The sequence below is a fragment of the Microtus pennsylvanicus genome, chromosome 6 (assembly GCF_037038515.1).
Source record: "Microtus pennsylvanicus isolate mMicPen1 chromosome 6, mMicPen1.hap1, whole genome shotgun sequence".
Lineage (NCBI taxonomy): Eukaryota > Metazoa > Chordata > Mammalia > Rodentia > Cricetidae > Microtus > Microtus pennsylvanicus.
In genome coordinates this window covers 67,212,078-67,233,480 of record NC_134584.1, presented here as the reverse complement: position 1 = coordinate 67,233,480, position 21,403 = coordinate 67,212,078, and the positions used below count along the sequence as shown (strand labels likewise).

Genomic DNA, 21,403 nt, shown 5'->3' with positions numbered 1-21,403 from the left:
ACTCACAGACCATGGAGGAACATTTAAATCAGCACCCAGCACCACACTAAACTGCCTGAGATAAACCAGGCCAGGGGCAGACACAGAAGGTCAAAGGTCGCCTGGGATACACAAAACCCTGTCAACAAAACAGGGCAAAAAACCAAAAATCCAAAAGGCTGGCCTGGTGTGGTAAAGCACTGTAGGGAGCTGAGGCAGGAGGATCGGGAGTTCTAGGCTGCCAGGGACTACATAGGGTAAATGATGTCTCAACAAACAAGAACACTCTAAAACTCAACCAGGAACTAAGAACCAAGTACTTCCTGGTATTACAAATAAAAATTGTGATTGTGGCTAATGAAAATCTAGCTGGTAAGTTCTATTTTTTATATATGAATATATATGTGTGTGTATATATGCAGGTATATATGCATGCATAGTATATATTTTATGTGTATACTATATATACATAGCATATATTTTCTATGTATATTATGCACACATATATACACACTACAAAATACATTTCAGGACATTCTTGTTACAGTATCAGGGTCTTAGTTTCCCAATGATTTTCATTACTAATTAATTACAGAAGGGGAAAAAGACTCTACTTTCCTTCAGTTAAAAACAAAGAAAACACTTAAAACTTAATATATTTTTTGTGGTCTTTAAGAAGTACTTTAAGGGGCTGGAGAGATGGCTCAGTAGTTAAGAGCACTTGCTTCCCATCCAAAGTTCGGTTTCAAGCCACACTAGGGGGCTCACAAGCACCCAGAAGTCCTGTGACACCAGCTCCAGGACATGACTCCTTCCGGCCCCTGCGGGCACCCTCCCAAACATGGCACACACACAGATACATACATAAATAAAAGTATTTTAACATGGTCTGTTTTACAGTACCTGGGATCCATTCCTCTTTGTATATCTTCATATATCTTTTACTGTACCTTTCAATATCATCTAGGGTGACAAAAGAAAAAGCAATTATTAGAAACATAAAAACATACACCATTCTTCAAAATAACTTAAATCACCAGTCTTTTATTTTCTATATTTCTTACATTTGTAAATTACATATGTAACAGAACCAACATTGACAAGTTCAATTGGAATAACATGGTTACAAATATGGCAAGAGCCACGGCGGGCTAAGGAGAGATGCCAATCTTGAACCTGGCTCTCGAAACGAGACAACCTGCCTAGCTTCGAATTAGGAGGCCATTCCCGGACACTCAGCATCTTCTATGTGCCTGTGCTACTGGCCTCCCGCCCCCGTATTTAAACTCGGTCTAACTATCGGCAGGGCTAATGGCTCACCTCCAGCATTTCATATATGCAGAATCAGGTTGCGAGGTTCCTGAATGGGCAACTTTTCACAAGGGGAAAAAGGGTAGAGAAAGGAAAGCTGGGCACGGTGCGAGGCTACCTGTTCGGGGAATGAAGTGTAGCGACTCTGAGCCTTCCACAAAGCACTAAAAGAAGCCCTACAGATACCATCGGAACTTGCCAGCGTCAGCGGAGCCATGGCTGTGTCCTGCTTCTAATTTGTCAGCTTTGCCACACAATGCTTTTAATAGCCCCAGCCTGCCCACAAGCAACACAAGTTGGTAAAGAGAGCCATAACACAGACGTTTGAAAGCATGGCTCACCATAATAAGGAGCTCAGACTGCAGGAAACTGACTGTAATGACATACTGCTATACCCACAGATCAGAGCCTCACTCAACCCACACCAGAAAAGGCTCTTCTTGAACTATATAAGAAACAGCACAAAGACCCATAATTGGATAATGTGCAAGCCAGAGACAGACAGGGATGCGTGCACAGACACACAGACACACACAGACACACATACACATGCACACACACACATACACATGCACACACACACACACACACACACACACACACACACACAGAAACACACACTTTGGAGCCTCAGTCCTGACTGGGATGTCTTCAGCATCTGCCCTCAGCTCAGATAAAGATAAGGAAAAGAACAGAAAGATTGGAAGAACCAGAGGTGGTGGATGACTCCGAGCAAACAATGTCTTCCAGACAGAGCAAGACTGGTGCATGTATGAACTCACAGACTGTGGCAGCACACACAGAGCCTAGACAGGTTCAAAACACATGGAGTTCCAGGCTGAAGAGTGGGAAGTGGACATAGGATCCGAACCTGAACCAAGAAAATATTCGCAATTGCTACCTCCTAGCAAAGGGAAAAATCAATTTTCTCCTGTGGAGTCTCACTAGGTATATCAACCCTACTCCAAGGCAGGCCCCATACCCAGGAGTGGCTGGCAAAACAAAATGTTCTCATTGGTACTTCTGTGTACTGTTTTGTTTTAACATTTTTGGTCTTACTGATCTTTCACCTGTTTATTATAATTATTCTTTTGTGTCTTTGTGGAAGTTTTTCTGTTTCTTGCCTTGTTTGGCTTTAGTTTGGTTTGGTTTCTTGGTTGTTGGGGGTTTTGTGAGAGGGAGAAAGAAAGAACATAACGTTGAGAAGACAGAGAAGTGGTGAGGGGCTGGGAGGAGTTGGGGAAGAGAAAAAACAAAATGTATAAAAACTTAATCCAAATAATCCAGTTAAAAATGAAGTACAGATCTAAACAGAATTCTCAAGAAAAGACTATCAAATGACAGAGTAATACTTAAGGAGATGTTCAACACTCTTAGCTATCAGAGAAACGCAAATCAAAATGACTCTGAGGTTCCATTTTACACCTGTCAGAATGGCTAAGATCAAAAACACTGATGACAGCTTACGCTGGAGAGGATGTGGAGTAAGGGGAGTACTCCTCCATGGCTGGTGGGAGGGCACACTTGTACAGCTACTTTGGAAATCAAAATGGTGGTTTCTCTGAAAATTGGGAATCAACCTATCTCAAAACCCAGCAATACCACTCTTGGGCATATACCCAAAGGATGCACACTTATACCACAAGGTCACTTACTCAACTATGTTCACAGCATGTTATTCATAATAGCCAGAACCTGGAAATCCCTCAACTGAAGAACGGATAAATAAACGTGGTACAACTGTACAAGGGAGGATTACTCAGCTGTTGAAAACAATGGCACGAAGAGATCTGAAGACAAATGAATAGCACGAAAAGAAAAATCATCCTGAGTGAGGTAACCCAAGCCCAGAAAGACAAGCATGGTATGTACTCACTCATAAATGGATATTAGCTGTAAAGGATAACCAGGCTACAATCCACAGACCCAGAGAGGAGAGCCCAAAGCAGGGGGTGAGGGGGAGTGGGGACTCAAGGATTTCCCTAGGAAGGGGTAATAGAAGAGATCTCCTGGGGGCAGGTGGGGATAGGAAGAGGAGGGATATGGTCTGGGAGTGGATAAAGGAGAGGATACTAAAAGAGGTTATGGGGGGATTTGTGGGTCAGGCAGAAACCTAGTACAAAAGAAACTCCCAGAAATCTACAAGGACAACCACAGCTCAGACTCCTAGCAATAGTGGACAGGCAGCCTGAACTGGTCATCTCCTGTAATCAAATTGGTGACAACTCTAATTGTCATCAGAGAGCCTCCATCCAGTAACTAATGCACCCATAGCCAAGCACTGGGCTGAGCTCCAGGATTCTGCTGAAAAGAGGAAAGATCAGATCGTTCAAACCAAAGGGGTCAAGGTCATCACTAGGGGACAACAGAAACAGCTAACCTGAACTCAGGAGCACGCAGACTCTGGACCATTAGCTAGGGAGCCTAATGGGGCTGACCTAGGCCTTCTATATATGGATAGTTTGGTCTTCTTGTGAAACTCCTAGAGATCTCTGAGTTTGAGACCAGTTTGGTTTACAAAGTGAGTTCCAGAACAGCCGGACTGTTGCACAAAGAAACCCTGTCTCAAAAGACCAAATAACAGCAACAACAGCAACAAATAAACAAACAAAAAATCTCAAAGGACTTTGATGGCTCACACTTTTAATAAATGAGGAATGATGTATATTGTCTTCTTCTTCTTCTTCTTCTTCTTCTTCTTCTTCTTCTTCTTCTTCTTCTTCTTCTTCTTCTCCTTTTTTTTTTTTTTTTTACTTAAAATGACAACCACGAGTGACCAATACTTTTAAAAATTCCATATAATCTACTTCGGTTAGCTCAATGTCTCTGTCTTTGGTTTTGACTTCAGCATTTCTCCATTTACAAATCAGAGGATAAATTTTGGTGCATAAACATCAAAAAGAAAAAATAAGGTCACATGCATTTAAATGAACAAGATAATCAACTTACTATAAATTCTCTGATGATATGTATCCTTCTTAAAGATTTACTTCATAAGGAAGGCATATTTTTGATGGAGGAAGGTCATTGGTTAAATAAAAAGAAACTGCTTGGCCCTCATTGGTTAGAAGATAGGTGGGAGGAGTAAACAGAACAGAACGCTGGGAGGAAGAGTAAGTGAGCTCAGACTCCACAGCTCTCCTCGCGGGAGCAGACTCCTCAGAGAGACACCATGCTCCCAGCTCCCAGGCAGATGCAAGCAATGAAGCTCCGACCCAGGATGGACATAGGCTAGAAACTTCCTGGTAAGCGCACCTAGGGGCGCTACACAGATGATTAGAAATGGGCTAAATTAATATGTGAGAATTAGCCTAGAAGAGGCTAGATAGAAATGGGCCAAGCAGTGATTAAATGAATACAGTTTGTGTGTTGTTATTTCGGGGCATAAGCTAGCCGAGCAGGCAGCCGGGGTGCTGGGGACGCAGCCCCGCCGCCCATATTACTACATATTTTCTTTTTAATTCCTAAAGAATTAAACTGTTATATTCAATGATTTTTATATCTGAGATAATCCACCTGAGGTCTTGTCACCTGAAGACTCAGTCTGTGATTCTGCTCAGACACTTTGCCTACCATCAAGTGCAAGGGGCTTCCGCCCATCTGAGCACTCATTTCTGACTCATCTAATATTGTAAGACATCTTCCTATGTAACTTTTATTCTTCTCAGCTTTACTAAGAGAAAGCAAAATTTTGAAATATCAATTTTATTCAATGGGTGTTAAAATAAAAAGATGAAAGTTTCTGCAAAAGATGAAAATATGAAATTTCTTTCATATTTTCTTTAAAACTGATGATATGGTAGTGCATGTCTTTAGCTGCAGCACTTGGGAGAAAGATGGTAGAGTTCTGTGAGTCTGAGGCCATCTTGGTCGATATAGCAAGTCAGAGATACATAATGAGATTGTATTTCAAAAACACGAAACAAAACAAAAAAAAAAAACCAATGAAACACACAAAAATAATCCCTGGTGTAATACTTTGATTGACATAAAAGTAAAACTAAGAGATGCATACTGTAGAATAATCATTCTGAACATTGTGTAAATTACGCTGTGATTGGTTTAATAAAGAAGTTGACTAGCCAATAGCTGGGCAGGATAAAGTTAGGTGGAAAAAACAGACTAAGGACACTGGGAAGGAGCGGGGAGTAAGAGGAGACATAGAGAGAAAACAGGGGTGCAAGATGATAGAGAGGCAAAACCACATGGCAGAATGCAGATTACTAGAAATGGAAAGATACATAGTATGTTCTTTGACTCATGCCTTTCTCCAGCATCCTATGTCAGACGCTCAGTTATCAAGGGCAGAACCACAGTGCTGGCACACAGCGTTAGGTGCTAGCTGTGGTTTCAGGCATCCTCTGGGGTCTTGGAACATGAACAGAGAGAGAGGAGATTGATGTGCTGTGTGTGCTCCTACATACACACACGAATGCATCTTATTTAAAACTGCACTTGAACTGCAGTGCTTTTAAAAGCGTACCATATCAGGAAAGAGAAGTGGATAGGACGATATAGAAAGCTTTATTTCTATCAATTTGGAAAAATCCTATATAGAATTTTCTTATGGGATTAAGCAAGTAAGTATGAATCTTTTTATGTTTTATTACATAGTTACCAAGAATAAAGTACCCCCTTGGTCCTGATTCAAACCATTCACTCCCACAGACTAATAACCTGTTCTTAATGACTGTGGTGGTTTGGATGTGAATGGCCCAACAGGCCCACAGGTTTGAAGGCTTGGTCTCCAGGTGATGGAACTCTGGAAAGGATTAGGAGGTGTGACCTTGTTGAAGAAAGTGAGCTCTAAGCTACTGCTCCAGCACTGTACCTGATTGGCTGCCACCACACTGATCATGGCCAAACTCTCTGAAACTATAGGCAAGCCCATAATAAAATGCTTTCTTGTAAGTGACCTTGCTTCTGGTGTCTTCTCACAGCGACAGAACAGTAACTAAGACAATGACCCTCTCCTAAAAGACTCATAAAACTAACTGTTTGAATGAGCTGATATGCTTTTCAGTTAGGCATGCATTTTAATAAACACACATTCCATTAGCTAAACATGTCTCTTATCTAAAGAAAAGTCAAATTTTAATAGGATTGAAGTATATCATGCATTGCTAATTTTCAAAACAAAATAGGTATTAGTTATTTTTAAAATAAATAAAATCTAATTTTATTTTTAAAGCCAGACAAAAGAATACAACCGAATCAAGAAGGTAAGAAAAAAATCTCTATTATTGAGGTAACATTTATCAAACTATTATATACACTCAAGCAGATAAGTCACCAAAATAAAACTTGTCCAATGTGCTTCTTATAAAGATATGTAATAACAAATGGTGATATTTTACTTGTGATCCAACAAATAAAGCTTGCCTGAAGATCAGAGTACAGAGCTAGGCCACTAGTTAGCCATAGAAGCCAGGCAGTGGTGGGCACTCCTTTAATACAGCACTCAGGAGGCAGAGGCAGCCCGACAGCTCTGTGAGTTCAAGGCCATCCTTGGCTACGTGAGATTGATCTAGTCTAAAAGAGAAACAGAGCCAGGTAGTGGTGGCTCACACGTTTAATCCCAGTACTTGGGAATCACATGCCTTTAATCTCAGCAGTAGGAAAACAGAGACATGGCTGGGGGGAGAGAGGAATATGAGGTGGGAGGAGACATGAGCTCAGGCATTCAGTGTAAGGACTTGTAGAGACAGGACCTCCCATTCAGTGTGAGGACTTTGTAGAGGTAAGAACTAGTGGCTGACTGCTCTGTTTCTCTGATCTTTCAGCTTTCACTCCCTAATACCGACACTGGGTTTTTATTATTAGGACCAATTAGAATTGGTGCTACAATAACATCATCTATACATTTCCTTTTTGACTCAACTAATATAAATTTCTAGGAAAGAAAGAGAGAGAGAGAGCAGCTTTAACACTAATGGCATAAGCTGATACTATACGAATTTCTCATGACTTAATGATGTTGTTTTAAGAACCCAAAGACGATATTGATCTCTCCAGCAATCAATACACTTTTATTGTGCTTAGGAAGTGCTCATAAGCAAGCTCATTTCCTCCAAAACCACTTCCCATTTCTAGTCTGAGACGGCTGTGCCTTCTCACAGTGCAATTCCTCCTCTGTGCCCTCGGCATCAAGAATAAACACACATTTGATATTTTATGTCATCAGGATATAAGAAATAAAGCAAACATCAGGTATTTTTTAGCCTAAACTGTCAATAATCAGAGACACCCATTAAAAAGTTATGTACAGTGGCAACAATCATAGCATTGAACTGCTAGGCAAAAACAAACACATACATAAATAAATAAGGAAGAAACACTTCATTCTGACAGCAGGAAGTAGTAATAATTAGTGTTTTATCCACATAATGGAATAACATAACCATTAGGCCATATTGTCTAAGACTGCTACCGTTGTAAAAGGCTGAAATTGCATTATAAAGAGAAGACAGAGTATTATGAACAAGTTTGCAAAGAGAAACTCTTGGAAGAGGAAAATACAGTAAGATATAAATGTCTGTCCTTTCTGAGATCTCTGTTAAGTCAATTTTTAATTAGGTGTCATCTATTAGCAGCAAACAGCCTCACGAAGAGCCCGATACGTACCTTGCTTTTCTTCAGGTGCTTCAATAAAATAAGGCATTCGTTTCACTGTTTCTCGCAACTCCTGCTTCAAGGCCAGCATGTAATCTTCATCCTCTCCTGTTTTCAGGGGCACTGGCTTGTAATCTGTATCCTATTTAAATTAGGAGACAAAGCCTATTTAAATAAACTAAGAATTTTAGTATTTCTTTCATCCACATTCTAGATAATGTTGCTCTTATTGAAAGACTACGCTCCATGAGAGCTAAACTTTACCATCAACTAAAAAAAACTACTGAGTGTCTGTCTAGCCAGGTGGAGTTGGTCACTCTGGTAATCTTGGCACTTGGGAGGCTAGGGCAGAATACTGCTTCCAACTCAAGGCCAACCTGGGCTACAGAATGAGTCCCAGGACAGCACAGGAAACAATGTAAACTGTCTCATTTTAAAGAAAACAAAATAATAAAGACGTTGAACTTCTATGATCTAACTCTTTAGCCCATTTCCTACTTCACTTTTACTTCAGAGGTAGGAAAAAGATTCTGTAATACAATGTTTACATGCATGTGCTGGTGTGAAAATATGGTCAAATGTATACATTTATTATGAAGTGCCCCCCAGCATACATGGTAAAGATGCACACGGTTTGAGAAGATAAAGATACAGTATGTCTCCAAAGATGGATTCTGAATCTATTCAGGCTTTCAAAACTATTTCTTGGGCAACTACTGTATACGAGACAACAGAACTTATGTCCTGAGGAAGGAAGACACAATTAAATACACAAGAGGTACAATAAGTTTCAGACCATAAAAACAAATACAAAAAGAGCAGAGGACATGACACGGGGCCAGTGGTGGCTAATCTGCACAGGGTAAGCAGGCACAGCTTCTTGGGAAAGTCATAGTTGGACAGAGATATGGACAAAATCGATCAGCTACTCATGCAAAGAAAATAGATTGTTACAGATAGGGATTCCAGAGGGGAAGGGGTCTAGCCCAGTTGGGACTTGAGAAAGACAGTGATGAGGAAAGGCTGGGACATGAGGAAGGCAAGAAGAAAATGATGCCATATGCTAACCTTCCCAGTGCTTAGAGCTAATCTCACACCCAGTAGCCTTATTTTGAAGTTAGTCACTGTACTGAGATATTAGGCCTACACCTAAGATACTTTTCTCTGTTTTCAAGCCATGATGAATATTAAAAAAAAAATATGAAGAGCAAAAAGCATAACAGGACACAGGTGCTATAAAGAGGGAAGGTGTTCCTTCACCTAGGGAGAGAAGAGAGGGTGCTATAGAGGGAGAGGGGAAGGGAGAGATAAATGACACTAAGGATGCTGGGAAAAGCCACGAGGAACCATTATAATTATGCATGTGTGTGCTGGAGTTACAGTATGCAGGACAAAAATATTCCCCACAAGAGCCATGGACTAAAAAGACCCAGTGTTAGGTGTGGGCTAGCCTCTTTGAGTCACTGGTCGGGGTGTCCAAGACACTCTCAAAACAACATAGGCTACTGTGCCACTGCCTTCATTGCCTCCCAGAACTTTAAGGTGCTGAGACACCACCTGGAAGCCCCTGCCCGAGGATTTGCTCCTGCGGTACTGGAGGGTGCCATGAGAACTGGCAAAGGAGAACGGCAATCAGCAGTCCTACCCAGATGAACAACAATGACTGGCCCGGCAGAAGGATATCCTCAATGCTGTAGGAGTAGCACTGTTAACTTGGGGCTGACCAACAGTTGTCCAACCGGACGTAAGGCCCATTCAGCAGAAGGAAATTCATCCCTGACACTGCAAACCTAGCCAACTACTCAAGGCTGAAGAGGTCCCTGACCCTAGAGAAAACCTACTACAGTCAGTTCCCTTGACTAATATAATTTGTAACTGTATTCTAAATACAAAAATCCTGACACCCACAAGTGAATGTAGCTCTTCCCACAGAAGCTCCTCTCTGCAGCACACAGAGGTGCTTACAACGATCCACCACTGGTCAAAATGCAGTGTGAGAGACCACAGGTGCCCATCTGGTACACCAAAAACACAAACTCTACGTCTAGCCTCAGAGGACATCACACCGAGTGAGGGGACCGATGCAAGAGCCATTTAGATCATGGGATGCAAGACAGTGTCTTCCAGAGAGGGCAGAAGTCGAATCCCTGAAATCTCAGCAGTATGGTGGGTCAAGACAGCTCCACACAATGTCAGCAGCAGCTGACATGCCAAGCTGGGTGGGGGAATTCCAAAGCTGGCCATCCCCAGCTCTAGATAAAGAGCTATCGTCTCCAATCGCTGCAGAGAGAGGGAAAACCAGTTTTCTCCAAGAACAAGGCTTCTACTAGGTTATCTAATATCTAGTAGTCAGTCCTAACACATGTACATACAAGCAATACTAAATGGATTCAGGAGGCTGTGTATGTAAACATGTTATATATTATTGTGCACAGAAAGTGTATATGTGTAACAACAATATTTATAGCAGAGTAATGAATTTGAGAGGGAATTAGGAGAAATATGGGAGGAGCTGGAGGAGTGAAAATGATTTAAGTACAGTATTCACACATACAATTCTCAAAAATCTAAAATATTTAATATTATTTTTAAAAAGTATCTGTTTCTGTGAGTGTCTAGAACAAGGATCCACCTATCCAGGGTTCTCTACACCATAAGTCCTTCAAGAAAGGACTTCTCCATCTAAAACAGGAAAGGTTAATGCAGGGAATTACTAAGAGCATCTCTGGTCGGTCTGCTTTGAGCAGCAGCATACACACATCTGAAAATGTAAGCCACTGCTTTCAATCAGACATCAGCCATTATGTTGTTTGTTTGTTTTGTTTTTGTTTCTGAGACAGGGTTTCTCTGTAGCTTTAGAGGCTGTCCTGGAACTAGCTCTTATAGACCAGGCTGGCCTCGAACTCACAGAGATCCACCTGCCTCTGCATCCCGAGTGCTGGGATTAAAGGCGTGCACCACCACTGCCGCCCAGTTTATGTTGTTAAATTTAGAAGCAATCCCTAAAGTAGCAGAAATGTTTCTGTTCCGAGAAAGTCGCAAAATCCAAAGAGACTGCAATAAAGCAAAGATATAACAGCAATAAACTTGAATGGGACAAAAGTGGTATAATAATAAGGGGCAAAATTGTTTTCTACAAATACAAAATATGAAGAAAATCAATGTATACATCATAAAAGTACTTAAAATATTATTTTAGCAACTAGAATATATTAATAACACAGTAGAATAATTCTTAGTTCACACTGTACTCATTGTGTTTATGGAAAGGTATATATAGTTTTGCTTTCTGTATTTTAAAAAAATCAGTCTGAAAACTCGGACAGGTTCTAAGCATAACCAGTTGTTTGAGTACAAGATAGATGCAACATAGTCTTTTATCCTTAGACATGAGGATATCGTGATAGTAGTATGTATTCAAGCCCTAAACCCCTAAAATATGCAAAAATACATTGTGAAAAGCAAGCTGTCGTTACACTTACAGGAAACAGTGGTGGTGGCTTCAACACGACATCAGGCAACTTATCCCCTCTGCTGAAGCCAACAGCCTCAATATTAAAGGTATAGGCAGCTCGTCCTCTTCCTTTATTACCAGCCATCAGAACCGATAACAGCAGACGTGTGGGCAAACAAAAGGGTGGACAAACCCTGAAAGACAGGGTTAAACGGTAAGATTTACTGAATCACACATCAAAGAAAAGAAGCACTTCAAAGCAGACAGGATTTCTCTGTAGCTTTTGGAGCCTTTCCTGAAACCAGCTCTTGTAGACCAGGCTGGCCTCGAACTCACAGAGATCCCCCTGCCTCTGCCTCCCAAGTGCTGGGACCAAAGGTGTGCGCCACCACTGCCAGCCTCAAAGTACTTTTTAACTGGGTTGCAAGAGTCTATGCAGAAGAGGAGGCAGCGAAACGAAGAGAAAATTAGAAATTAGAAGAGGCCACGGGCCAGCCTGGTCTACAAGAGCTAGTTCCAGGACAGGCACCAAAAACTACAGAGAAACCCTGTCTCGAAAATCCAAAAAAAAAAAAAAAAAGGAGAAGAGGCCACGGGGATGGATGACACCAAAGAAAAACTGTCTTTCACTTGCAATAGGACTCATGGAAATATGAACTCAGACTGTAGCGTGCACACAGGGCTTATACAGGCTCAGACTAGATCGGGTTCCATCAGGAGAGAGGGACATAGACACAAGACAACAAAGAAATCAAGAAGATACAGCCCCACCCCTAACCAAGAAGCCACCGACAAAATACATTTGATACATGCTTGCAAAGGAAAAATTAGTTTTCTCCAGTGGAGTCTCACTGGATACATTAACCACCTTTCTGGGTAGGCCCCATGCCCAGGAGTAGCTAGACAACACAAAATGAGCTCAAACCTTTAAGTTTTTTTCTTTTTAGAATTTTTGTTTCATATTGATTTGTGATTGGTCTTCTGCTTGTATATTTGGTGTCTGTTTTTGTGAAGCGTTTTATGTGTTTCTTGTTTTTTGCTTTTATTTTATTTTTTTTTTAAAGAAAGAGAGCAAGCAGGAGAGAACCAGAGTGGTGGTGGCGCAGCCTTTAATCCCACCACTTGGGAGACAGAGTCTGGCAGATAGACCTCTGTGAGTTCTAGACCTCTACAGAGTTCCAAGACAGCTGGCGCTACGTCGTGAAACCCTGTCCTGAAATAGAGATAAAGAAAGGGCATGGAGTTGGTGCGTGGAGAGGATCTAGTAGGAGCTGGAGGAAGGGAAAAGTGTCATTACAATATATTGTACGAGAAAGAATTTTATTAAAAAGAAAAGTGGATAGGAGCAAGTGAGTAAGATGGGGGAACTGTTCACATGTTCATCACTGTGTAGAGAGGAAGACTAAACTTCACTCAAGTCCACAGGACACGGCTGGCCCTGGGTCTTCTTTGGGATGGTGGAAATACTCAGTTAACTGTAAGGTTCCCTCCATCTATCTATAGTTTGATAACAGGACAGACAAAGAGACAGAAGAGAAGAAGGAGGAGATGGAGGGGAAGTATGTGTGTGTAAACATGTGTGGGAGGGGTTCATTCTCCCACGCAGACATGTGCGCAGGGGGAGGCTGACATCACCATCACGCTGGACATCTGACTTAGTTGCTTCTCTACCTTATCTGAGACAAGATTTCTCACAGAACCTGCAGCTTGAGACTGGCTGGTCTGTAAGCCCCATTCCCAGGCACTGAAGTTACGACATGTACCACTAGTATGCAAAAACCTGATTCCTAAACTGTGGTTTGTGGCCCTTTATTGGGTTGTGGAACTGTGTGTGTCTAAAAAACTTGGCAATAATAAAAGTTTCGGAATGATCAACAACCAAAAATTTACTAAAAAAAAATATACTCTGTAATGAGCCCTCACCTGGTGTCACTTCAGCCTTGGCACTGAAGGAAACACACACACATGTGGCATGCAGGCCCTCCCATCACATAAGGCAGGCAGTCACTGCCTGAGACACCACAGCTCAGACTTGGAGCTACTGTGTGCTGTTTATAGAAACATAATAGAAGCAAAGACCTTCAATATTTTACAAAGACTTCCACTGTTTTCTAGTCATTCTTCAGCATGTATCAAAACCCACAAAATTTGACTTTAAAAATGGTGATTTGAATTGCTGACTCGGGCGTCATAAAAACTTGCTTACTGGTTCTAGGCTTGGGACTAGGACAGACTTCCCAATAATTCCAGAAAAGGCTCCCAGACATTTCTGCCAGTTTGTTTTCCTTGTGTGAAACCACTTTTCCAGCACTAATGATCATAAAATTGAGTGACAGAGAAACTCTGAAAATCTCAGGAGATGCTTTATGTCCCACAATATCAAACTCTCAGCAGGATTTAGTTCTTCTCACAGCCACATCCAGCTGAGTAGTAGTCATATTTGCTTTCGGATTGAATGGTAAAAATATGAGCATGCCAAGTAAGTGTCACTTCTGCCTGTCACCTTTCTCACAATCACGTGGCCGACAGTGTTTCGCACAGATGCTCTTCCAAACCAGGTCTGACTACAAATGCTAGTCCTGGCTTTGTGACATTAATGGGATAAGGGAAGGCCTCCAAAAATAAACAAGGTGCTAGCTACTTCTTCGTATTGTCTGAGTATAATATAATAGCCTGGCTGAAACGCCTGGAAATCTAAACTTCTTTTATCGTGGGGCCATCATAAAAAGAATTCAACCCCGGCAGTCACTGTCTAATGACCCGGGATTAATTAATGCCGAGACACCTGGAGCAGTAATTTCTCAATAGTGCAGGTGACAGTAGCCTCATTCAGGTAAGCGCTGAAAATGCAAACTGTAGGTCCTACTGCAAAGAAAGAGCGAGGAGGAAGGAGAGAGGAGAGGAATGAGAGGGAGTGGTCACAGCTCTAGGGGCTGGCTTCAGTGTGTGGCTTAAATTTGTATCTTTAGACGGCCTCAAGGTAGTTCTGATGCGTGTCAAAGGTTGTGAATCACAGAAACCCTCGATCAAGATTACTTGGTGTGAAGATTAGGCAAGAGTGGTCTGAAAATCTAACCGGATGACTACAACACAGAGGATATGTTGAGGACACTGGGAGGATGCTCCAGGGGATACCTGCTCAGCAGTTCAGTTAAAACACAGCTGCGCCTGTCCAGAAGCCCCACCTCTGAGGTCTGAAGTTATATTAATTACACTCAGTGACTTTAGTTCTCAAGCAGCAATAATGTAATAACTGTGACCTGCCACACATCTGGATCACAGGATGCCACGGACCAACCTGTTAATTCATTTACAGGAAATAAGCAGAATCAAATAACTGCAGCTTCTTAAAGGCTCTGCGGCTGTCAGAGTTAATGATTTCATATGTCTATGGCTGTAGTTACATGCAGAAAAATCAAATCAGCGGGGAAATACTGTTTCCTCTCTTTTGTGAATTGCTCAAGAAGTCTTGGACTTACTATAATGGCTGAAGCCGAGAACATTTTTAGAAACAATTTTACATTGCATGTTTTCGAAATTCATCATTATACATATGTTCTTTACTACTTGATATTTGCCTACGTCAGTGCCTGAACATTAAGAAATGATTATATAAGCCTGCTTCCATCGTTGCAGAGTTCAATTACCTTCCACAAGTCTATGCACATATACACAGGTAAGACAGGCAGCTTCGTTGACTCCCGTGGACCTACCGATCATTCCGTCTCAGGAGCTACCAATATGTGACTAATCACTTCTCCATGCTCTCCCAGTCCTGTGACGTGGGTTATTTAAAAACTCTTCCTTATGCATATTCTCTGAGAGTTACATGAGAAAAAAATACGATACAACCATTGTGGAAATCAGTGTGGAGGTTTCTCGATAGAACTAAAAAGAACTGTAGTACGCACCAATCATAGCCTCCTAGGCATACACCCAAAGGACGACCACAAAGATACCTGTACATCCATGCCTATTCCCAGTAGCAAGAACACAGAACAAGACCAAATGTCCATCAACAGTCTAGCTGTCCATCCACAATGAACGTAATAAAGATGCAGTCCATATGCACAACCATAAAGAAAAATAAAATTATAAAATTTGAGGGAAATGTATATTACTGGAATGTATATTATTTATATTACTTGAGGTAGCCCAGGATGGAAAAGACCAAAACTGTTTGTAGTCTCATGTGCAGATCCTGTCTTCTGACTTTCTGTTAATGTGTATTTGTGAGGCAGTAAGTAGTCAGAGGTCAGGAAACTACAAAGGGGCCCACGAGGAAGAAGAAAGGAAGCCTTGAGGGAGAGGTTGGGACAGAAGAATACACGTGGAACAGTGGAAGGGGGAGAAGAGGCAGTGGAGAGTCTGGGGATGGGGAGCAGAAGATGAAGGACCAACCAAAACTCAGTATGTATGAAAATACTATCAGGAAATGAGCTAATTTATAATTTATGAGCTAATTAAAAATTTTAAACCCACATACACGCAGAACTGTCACGGTTCCTTACATGTAATCAGCATCCAAACCTCCTCACCCACTACCCGAGTGGCTTTACAATTCTGTTCACATGGCATTGGAACGATGTGTCTCTTACATCTCCTTCCAGTTGTAAAGCTTTCCGTGTTCTGTTTTCCTTGCTACTTACTTCTGGAGAAGACTAGGTTGCTGTCCTGTAAAGCACTTGTCACCAGAACATGAAGGTACAAGCAAATGTTTGCGTTCTGATGCAGCTGGTCTTGAGCGGGGCCTAAGGACTTTCTACCACACATTCCCAGAGACACCACTGCAGCTGAGCACAACTCAAAATTAGCAACAGCTTCCCATATTCTGGGTGTGAAAGATCCCATACCTAAGTAGTTTAATGCATCACTCTGAGCACTGTTTCCAATGAGCAGGTAAATTAGAGGCTCACTCAGATTTTGGACTGACTTTTGTTGCCAGCACATTTAAGAAATACTGTTTTTCTCATTATATCATAGCAATAAACATTTAATCGCTCTCCTGGTGGCAGTCAGGAGAGTTAGTTACTATTGGTCTGTCTTGCTTAGTAGAGGACGCTTATCACTTTCACAGAATTGTCTAGATCTACTATTCCATTATAGATTACAAAATGCTGATATGCAATTTCTTAGAGGGCTGTCGACTTGAATGATACATGTTTTTTTTTATCATTTTTGCTGATTGAAATTCTACTAGGAATTAATTTTTCTCATATACCAGTTACCTTAAAAACAAAATCCGTTCATGAAATTCATCTTTACACTGAAGTTCATTCCATCTGTCTGCTGTAGAAGAGGGGTAATCCATCCAAACGGCCCCACTGCAGTTGCTGAGTCACTCAAACACGCTGAGTCTACAAAAAGCTGGTATTTCAAGTAAGGCAACCGCTGAGTAAGAGCTTCACAGTTTTACTCTATGGAACAGCTGGAGGGGCCCAACAGGCATGGCCAGTCGAGAATCTGTTGCCAATTAAAGATTAAGAACAAGTCTAGGCAATGTTCCCCAAGCCCGCCTGATCACAGGAATTAACTGGGAGACATAAAACAGGCTACTGGGAACAACTGGTTCTCAACCTAATAAACCAGTATTTTTTGAGTTGGGCTCTGGAAACAGTTTGGAATATTCTCTCCAAGAGAGTATCTCAGCTAACACAGTTTAATGAAATATCTCCCCCCCCCCCAAATACGCTTTGTAGACTCGACCTTCCTATCTTTATCATGCCGTCATTATGCAATTATCAGAACACTAAATGTAACCTGTGGAAATTCAATCCTTGCTCTTGAGACACCTTCGTTACTAGACATACTGGCCACTATGCACCGTTCTCTTCTGTTTGGCGATCAGCACATGGTACAGGTCCCACATACTTCCTCTGGAGCCAGGGGAAGCTCATAAGTGAGGTCTAGGCATCAGTCACTGAAATCCTTTACTTGGTTTATCCAATACATTGATCTTATTTTTTTTTCCACCTGTCAGACATTTTCAGGGGAAAGTATGTTGTTCTGATGCCAGGAACTGAACTCAGGCTTCTGACACACAGCAATCATCCACTAAACTTCAGCCCTGGCCTTTTAATTTTTGTTAATTTACAGACATAATTTTTGAGGCAGACTGGACTTGAGCACTTTCTACATCCTGGCAGGTCTTGATTTTCTAATATTCCTGCTTCAGCCTCCAAACTTCTTGAATGAAGAGTTTTTGTTTTCTCTATTTCCCCGTTATCCAAATCTGTTTAGAATAGCCCAATTTAACTCAGTAAATTCCTCAACTGGCACTGAACATTCTGGAAAGGTACTGAGCAGAGAGCACTAAAGCTTCAGTCACCAAGTTCTTCCTTCAAAACATCCCTTCATTTAAAATATTCTGGCATCTATATTTACTATAAGTGATCTCTCTCTATCTATCTATCTATCTATCTATCTATCTATCTATCTATCTATCTATCTCTCCAGGGTCTCACTCACTATGCAGCCCTGGCTAAACTAAGAATCACAGTAGATTAAATCTCCCATTTTATAGAAGAGTTCAAAGGTTATTTGATAGTCTCAATCAATTCATACCAAAGCAGGAGTAGTTCTCAGGAAATCCTTTCAATGTCCAATCTATATTTTATTTCTGGAAGCATGTGTCTAAACTAATTGATAATCATTTTAATCCCAGAGATGGAGAATCAATGAGGGAAATTAGTAACTGCCAAAAGTTCTGAATTTTCAGATTTCATTTTATATGTGTGTATGTGTACATGATTGTAGGTGCCTGTAGAGGTCAGATCGAAAGTCTACCCTAATTAACTCTAAATACAATCTTCTGAAAGAGTGTAAACTAATCTCTGCAGTTTGTCCTAGTGTACCGAGCTGCGTGGAGCCACATCTGATAATCAGCTCCTAATATTGGCTAAGACCTGACTCCTGTTATGGCTAAGGCCTGATCACGCAATGATTGTCAGCTGCTTGCATATGCGTGAACCTATGGGCAGTGCCCACCTGGCAATCCGGGGTTGGCAGCCTGTGCCTTTTTAAGGGCTGGGAGAGGTTTGCCCGGGGAGAGAGGGGAAGAGAAAGAGGAGAGAGAGATACAATTGTTAAAAAAAAAAGGTCCTGAGGGCTGGAGAGATGGCTCAGTGGTTAAGAGCATTGCCTGCTCTTCCAAAGGTCCTGAGTTCAATTCCCGACAACCACATGGTGGCTCACAACCATCTGGAATGAGGTCTGGTGCCCTCTTCTGGCCTGCAGACATACACACAGAGAGAATATTGTATACATAATAAATAAATAAATATTTTAAAAAAAGGGGGGGTGGGGCAAAAAAATAAAATAAAATAAAAGGTCCTGAATAAACTGCTAGCAGGAAGAGCTCCGGGTGTTGCGTCATCCTTGCGGGAAGAGGCTGAACGTGACATCTTAGGTCCAAACTGTCACGAGTTATGATTGTGACTTAAACATACTGTCCTCAGGCTGGAGAGATGGCTCAGTGGTTAAGAGCACTGGCTGCTCTTCTAGAGGTCCTGAGTTTAATTCCCAGCAACTACATGATGGCTCACACTTATCTGTAATGAAGTCTGGTGCCCTCTTCTGGCCTGCAGGCATACACGCAGGCAGAACACTACTCATAATGAATAAATAGTTTAAAAAAAAAAAGTACTGTCCTCATGTTGTACACGGCCTTACACATTTAGCTAGATGAATAAATGTCCTAGGGCAGGCAAGAGAAACCAGGCCACAGTAACTTTGAAGGACTCGCAACTTGCTCTAGTCAAGAGCCTGACTCATTCCGCCCTGGCTGTTCCTCTGCTCCCCTAGCAGAAGACTCCTAGCTCTGCGTTCCCTGTTCTTGTCCTTTAACTTCTGCATTAGCTTGGGCCTTCAGCATCTCCCACATATCTCCAACATAGACTGCTCAAGTTCAGGTTCTGATTTTCAGTCCGCTTCCTAGTCATTTTAGGAGAAGGCAGATCTTTACAATCCTGATGTACCACCCTTTTCATTCAACAGAGCTTAGGACACTTCTGCCTCTCACCAAGTAACTGTTGGTTCTTGTGTGTCTCCCCAGGGAGGGTCTTCCATCAGCTACTGGAGTCTTCATTGAGAGCCCTCTGTGACAAGTCCATTCTCTGTGTTGGAAATACAGAGGGAATAAATAACACCCCTGCTCTAATGGCGTTCAGTCAACAGGCAAGATATAGCTTAGCCAGACCTTCAAGAGACTGGCAGGTGGTACGGAATAAAAGCGAGAAACAGGCCAGAAAGGCCAGTTGAAGAAGTCCTGCCTCATTCGGTAATACCCGTGTGTAAATCTAACAAAGATGAGAAGCAAAGTCATACTGAAAATTAGAAAAAGAGAACCGCTGGGAACTGCAGCCTGGCATAAGCCAAATAATTATGGGTGAATTATTGCTGAGCTCATGGCCAAGTAATGATATTGTACTATTTTACCTAGTGGCTTCCGTCTGCAGGGAAGCATCAAGTACAGGAGGCACTGTGCCTCTCTGCTGACACCGTCTTCTTTAAGGCTGCTGCAGTCATTCAACAGTCCCTCCTTGTAGCATCCGATTTCTGCGTCCACGTTGCCTTACATTACAAGTATTTGTATACCAATATTAGCTTCCTCTTTTCGGGACAGGATTTCTCAGTAGCCACGGAGCCAGTCCTGGAATTCACTCTGTAGACCAGGCTGGCCTTGAACTCACAGAGATCTGCCTGCCTCACCTGAGTGCTGGGATTAAAGGCGAGCACCACCACCGCCCAGCACTTCCTCAGATTCTTAAGAACTCAAATCAGACTTTATGAAATATAGCTTTCCGTTCATCACGCATCATTTAGTGCTAAGAATGGTTCCAATTGCATAACTGAATAACTTCTACTTAGATGAGATTAGCAAAATACTGAAAGGGGCAGCAACCTGCTTGCATTCCCACCCTGCTACATTCCCAGGAGTATAGGAAGAACACACCCTCCCTCCAGGAAAGTGTATTAGGAGATGCCACAGTAAGCATTTTCCTAATTATCCTTTATAATGCTGTCCCGTGAGTCTGTACTTTTTGAAGGTTCGTCAACTTCTCAAGAGAATTTCTTAACCCTAAATAAATGCAGCTAGCAGGGCTTGCGCGGGGGGGGGGGGGGGGGGGCAGGCACAAGGACTTCATGTTAAAAGTGGGGGCGATTTCAGTGGCCGGCAAGGCCACACCCAGTCATTATCCACTTTTCCTGTCGCCTCAAAGTACTCCACCCTTCATTAGCTATGTTTTGCTATCTCTGCTCTTTTCAAAGAGCAAAGAACCGCGCAAAACCTGACGGGGATTTAGAGCTGTTTAAAGAAGAATCCCTTCAACAACCCCTTGGCCCATTATCAAGGGTGCCAAACAGTTAAGAAAACAGAAGCGGAGTGGTATGCCCTTAGCAGCAATCTGCAGACAAACCAGTGCCAAACCGGAGGATCACTTGATTTGCTAAATTCTTCTGTAGTATCCTCAAGAGCATAAACTCTTCTACTTCACTGAGAACACCCCCAAGAGGAGACTAGAGATCTGGCTACCAAGACGTTAAAGGGTTTGGAAGGCAGCAGTATGCTTTGGAGAGGTAAGGTTCCTCTCCCAAGTCACTCCAGAGGTTTGCTGAATTTGGGCTCGGGATGCCGGTCCACCACGTTCTCCACGTGCCCTCATCAACTCCTTTCTATCTCTTCACCTCCAGCCCAATCCCGGACAGCTTTCTATTACCTGCTCACTTAGTCTCGAGGCTTGGGCACGCTGTGCAGCCGAGGTGGCGGGGATGCGGGTGGTCGGGCCAGTCAAGAACCACGGATTCCACTTCTCCAGCCGGGCGCACGGTGCTGCACACGCGGCCCCAGTGCTCTGCGAGCCCACTAGGAACCCCGCCCACTCCCGGTGAGGCCACACCCCCGGCACGGAGCTTTTTAGCCCTTGGCAGGCGCCGTAGTCAGCCTCCAACTGGCTCAGCCTCACTCTGAGCCCGGGCGGCGAGTGAGCTGCGCCCACTGCCTGTGTGGGGGCGGTCCTGGCGCTTCCCACGCAACACCCCCAGCCT

At 42.5% G+C, this 21,403-nt stretch overlaps 1 protein-coding gene across 3 annotated transcripts in view; it reads right to left on the bottom strand.

The window, feature by feature from the left end:
* Polr3g (RNA polymerase III subunit G) overlaps nucleotides 1–21,322 on the bottom strand; it is a 36,315-nt gene extending 14,993 nt beyond the window's left edge. For 2 of the 3 annotated variants that reach the window (XM_075976406.1, XM_075976405.1), the window contains exons 1-4: nucleotides 21,076–21,322; nucleotides 11,385–11,550; nucleotides 7,915–8,044; nucleotides 883–942 (exon numbers count right to left, since the gene is read on the bottom strand). In XM_075976406.1, coding sequence (XP_075832521.1) covers nucleotides 883–942; nucleotides 7,915–8,044; nucleotides 11,385–11,501 — 307 coding nt within the window. In that variant the 5' untranslated portion in view covers nucleotides 11,502–11,550; nucleotides 21,076–21,322. Of the gene's footprint in view, nucleotides 1–882; nucleotides 943–7,914; nucleotides 8,045–11,384; nucleotides 11,551–16,584; nucleotides 16,709–21,075 lie in introns of those variants that run through there. The other variant, XM_075976404.1, reaches the window with a different exon arrangement.
* Between the last annotated feature and the right edge of the window lie 81 nt (nucleotides 21,323–21,403).